The sequence below is a fragment of the Anabas testudineus genome, chromosome 8 (genome assembly GCF_900324465.2).
Source record: "Anabas testudineus chromosome 8, fAnaTes1.2, whole genome shotgun sequence".
Lineage (NCBI taxonomy): Eukaryota > Metazoa > Chordata > Actinopteri > Anabantiformes > Anabantidae > Anabas > Anabas testudineus.
Window position 1 is genome coordinate 7,400,323 of NC_046617.1, and position 4,319 is coordinate 7,404,641.

The window sequence follows — 4,319 nt, forward strand, 5'->3', positions numbered from 1 at the left end:
TTCATTAGCTTGTCACAACTTAAAATAAGAGCCGAGCCGTGCACATACAGGGTAAAGCTCGCATCGGCTGCCGAGGATATAGAATGCTTATATATCAGTCTGTAATATTGCAATGGACATCACAAACCAAAAATAAAGTGAGCGAGTGCCCACTGTGTCTCTCTGCAGGCAGATGGAGATGGAGAGAAGGAGGGTGGGACAGACAGTGTCCAGTGGTCCAACAAGCATCTATGTCCCGAATGTCCTTATTAGTCCACGTGGGACTTGCAGACCTGCAACATGGTCCCTCAGCTATCAGGTTTACTTAATTCCAAGACTCCTGGGTCTATTTCTGATCTCCTGTAAGGTGATATGCTGTCCCCCCCCATTCAGTCTCCTTCACTTTAGCCATCAGTTCATCCTTGGCCATCCCCTCTCTCTCTCTCTCTCTCTCTCTCTCTCTTTTTTAATTCCCATCCAAACTTGAGGCTGTGGCTAAAGTTAGATTGGCCAGCGGAGGGGTATATAAGCCCACGGGGATATACGTAAAACGCGGCTTCACACTGTCTTGTCTTTCTTGATCATCCAAACCTCCACTCATACCGTCTCAAGATGGTGAGTACCAGGGTTTGCAAATCTTTCTGCTGGTGGAAATATCTACAGGGGAATCAAACCATCCCTATGGATTAACGGTGTTTTTTTTCTAAGACCGGGAAATCACAACAAAAAGATGGGAGCTTTTGCCACCACTTCTTATAGATCAAGTGGTTCTGGACATGGTTTTTTAAGGGTTTTTGGGTAAATGCAGTTGTTAAAGATGCACGTTTAAGAATGATTGGGATCTTATTAGTAGCATAATATATTTCAGATCGCATGCCAGGGTTTTGCAGATTGAAATTTCTAAAATTAAATTAGATTTTTTTAAGGTTTTTAACAATTGCTCAAATGAAAAAATGAAAATGAAAGACATTAATGGAAGATGATGCTTAATATAAAGAGGCCGCAAGCCAAAAAGATCAGGAACCACCTGTGCAGTGGTATCACTGTGAACTTAAGTGCTATATGCTAACTGAGGTAATTGAAGATTTCACTCGTGTATCTGTCCCCCAGGCACCAAAGAAGGCCAAGAGGAGGCAGGCAGCAGGAGACGGTGGCTCCTCCAATGTGTTCTCCATGTTTGAGCAGAGCCAGATTCAGGAGTACAAGGAGGTGAGATTTCTCTGGCTGCACAGTGACACCACATCTCCGCAGGAAGCTTCTTTCCTTACTTTGTCCTTTACGGCGGCTCCAGGAACATCTGTATTACATCTTGCCACCAAAATTAGAGTTTGGTTGACAAACTCCACACACCACTATTTGTTGTCCAGCTCAATGTGACTGTAAAAGCAGTTTGACGGGCACAGTCAGAAAGAGCAGGAGTCAAAGTGAGCAAGTGTAAAACTGAGGCACGCAGGGTGTGTGCTGGAGTTCAGTAAGGTCAGGAATGATGGGATTTTATAAGGACTTGCTGTCAAGTGATTGGATAATGATAGTGTCTGTGTTTCCACTGCGTTGTCAAGGGATATGTGCCTCGAATAGAGGAAACATTCCTCCTGCGATAAGTGATACAGGCGTCTTGAGTGCCACTCAGGGAATGTATGACATGATGAGTTGGATGATCTTAGAACGCTGCACAGATGGAAAGATGGCAGCCAGGGGCCGCTGTATTTGTATCTGTCAAAGCAAGGAAAATGTGTGAGCAAATGTGTGTCTGTGTGTGGGGAGTAAGAAACAGGAAGGCCTGGAAGACAGGGTGACAGGAAAGTGACTGAGTTCAAGTCCAAGAGGTTATCTTAAGTTTCATTGGTGCAAGTTATAGATGGTGAGGAGATCAGGCAGCTGTTCCCCAATTATACACTCCCAAATTAACATGTAAGAAAATACTGAGGGCCACCTTAAGTACCCCCGCCAGCTCCCTCTAGTCCCTCAAAGCCAGCACAGTTACTACAGTCAGACCTTTTGAGGTGTAGGCTTTTTCTTACACAGTATCTTCTAACAACATTTGTACAGCACTGTGTCAAAGATACCCTCCAGCTGCCACTTGAATGGACAAACTGTTGACAGAGGAGTGTGAAGAGGTCTCACCCTGTCATTTGCCCTCTCCCCGTCTGCGTCCTTCTAGTAATAAACTCCATCGTCTTCTTTTTAGGCTTTCACAATCATTGACCAGAACAGAGATGGTATCATCAGCAAAGATGACCTGAGGGACGTGCTGGCCTCAATGGGTGAGTCCTGGTGAAACACGTACGCGCCGTGAAAATGCTCTTCACGGTCTTCCGTTCCTAATCTGATTGTGTCTGTTCAGGCCAACTGAACGTGAAGAATGAGGAGCTGGAGGCCATGATCAAAGAGGCCAGCGGCCCCATCAACTTCACCGTCTTCCTCACCATGTTCGGAGAGAAGCTGAAGGGTAGGCGTCACGTTTTTACATTATTTACTACTTCTTACTTATTATTTATACTTATGTATTTATATTTCAGTTCACATTTAAATACTTCTATATGCAGTAAAATTTAGCATGCAGGCTTTTCCATTGTAATGTGTGGCACTGCTACCCACATGCTTTGAATACTTGTTCTGCATCCATCAGCGTAATGATTAATTACCTCTTCCTCCCGTCCTCAACAGGTGCTGACCCCGAGGACGTTATTCTTAGTGCCTTCAAAGTCCTGGACCCCGCTGCCACTGGAACCATCAAGAAGGAATTGTGAGCCCTGTTTGAAAGAATAATCGTGCTATTTATAACGTCACGTTTGTATTGAGGATGACATTTTAAAAATCTGCCTGTTTGTTCATTCCAGCCTTGAGGAGCTCCTGACCACTCAGTGCGACAGGTTCTCCAAGGAGGAGGTAAAACCACCACCCTGCTGCAGGAATACTGCTTGTTGTCACTGCTATTACCCATTGTCTGTAGCAATATGTGTTTGGGAAAGTGTTTCACACTGATGACCATCCATTGTTTATTCATTCTGGAGTATAGTATAACCCTCATTTTCTCCCTTAGATTAAGAACATGTGGGCCGCCTTCCCCCCAGATGTTGCCGGCAACGTAGACTACAAGAACATCTGCTACGTCATCACACACGGAGAGGAGAAGGAGGAGTAAAGAGAAAGCTACGGCAAAATACAGCAATCCCTTTCATATTCTGCCTTTCCTGTCCTTTTCCTTTTCTGCTCTTCTTCCCTGTTTACCCTCTGTGCATAAAACCCATGTGCTCAGCTGCTCATGTTCAGACCAAAGACTTGCTCACACTGACACATGCTGATGCCCATGGGATGTCTATGTTTGCTTATGGGGAATAGGGATGATTTTCAATAAAATTATCCTGTCACTTCGTTTCCATCATAAGCTTTTCTCGAACAACCTTTCTTTCCTTGCAACCATCTTCACCTTCTCACCTCTACGTATCTGTCCGCCCCGTCACTTCAGTCTCTGAGGTGTTTGAGTGAAAGAAAACAGGTCCCTCAGCATCTGAGAGGAAGACAGGTTAACTATTGTGCTGGGGCACAGAAAACAAGAGGACTTCATTCCCATTGAAGAAGTCCTCTTGGTTAAATGAGGTCAGAAGAGAGAATTTGCAGGGTAGAGGAAAAACGTTGCCTCCTTAAAGTGACGACAACATTTTTCCATGAAAAGTTTTTTTTTTAAATGACTGGAGGAGAGGAGAGAAAGGGCCGAAAGAAAACATTCAAGTCTTCGTTTTCTTTCCCTCCTCTCCTTCCTGCATTTATTAAATCACCTTTTTTCCATAAGCTTCCTCGCATTTCCTCTGTAATGAATAAAAGGGACAAACTGTGAATAAAATCTCTTTCGTTTTGTACAATAGTGTCTCTCTTTAGTGGCTCTGTGAAACAGGGTTCAAGGGAGCAAAAGTCAAATAAAAAGTAAAATCCCACACGAATACACTCTAGATCTTCTTTAGATATGAATGTAGAAAGAAATCTAGACAGGTAAAAGGAACTCATATCAGATCTGCATTAATTAAAAAATAGAAGATAAAACCTTGTCAATTATAGCAATGACAACTGACTTTCTTTGTCTAAAAACATATATTTAGATATGTTTCTATATTTTATTTTTCTCACAATATGCAATCACACATATCTGGATCCCATCACATTTGTCATTGTAACTTTATTTGAAATGGGAAAAATGCTATTTTTTGATTTATCAATCTCCACTTATAACCCATAATCACAAGGTAAGAGTATAATTTAGTCTCAGCAGACCAGGGAATATTTTCCTCATGCTCCTACAGTCCTTTAAATACAATTTTGCAAACTACAGATGGGCTGTCGAA

The 4,319-nt window shown here is 42.8% G+C and overlaps 1 protein-coding gene across 1 annotated transcript; it reads left to right on the forward strand.

Annotated features, from left to right (window-relative positions):
- The first annotated feature begins 479 nt into the window (after positions 1-479).
- Positions 480-3,842, forward strand: mylpfa (myosin light chain, phosphorylatable, fast skeletal muscle a). The gene is made up of 7 exons (XM_026354114.1): positions 480-594; positions 1,090-1,188; positions 2,168-2,243; positions 2,324-2,428; positions 2,647-2,725; positions 2,820-2,868; positions 3,023-3,842. The coding sequence occupies exons 1-7, from the start codon at positions 592-594 to the stop codon at positions 3,122-3,124; spliced, it is 513 nt and encodes a 170-aa protein (XP_026209899.1). The 5' UTR covers positions 480-591; the 3' UTR covers positions 3,125-3,842.
- The last annotated feature ends 477 nt before the right edge of the window (positions 3,843-4,319 follow it).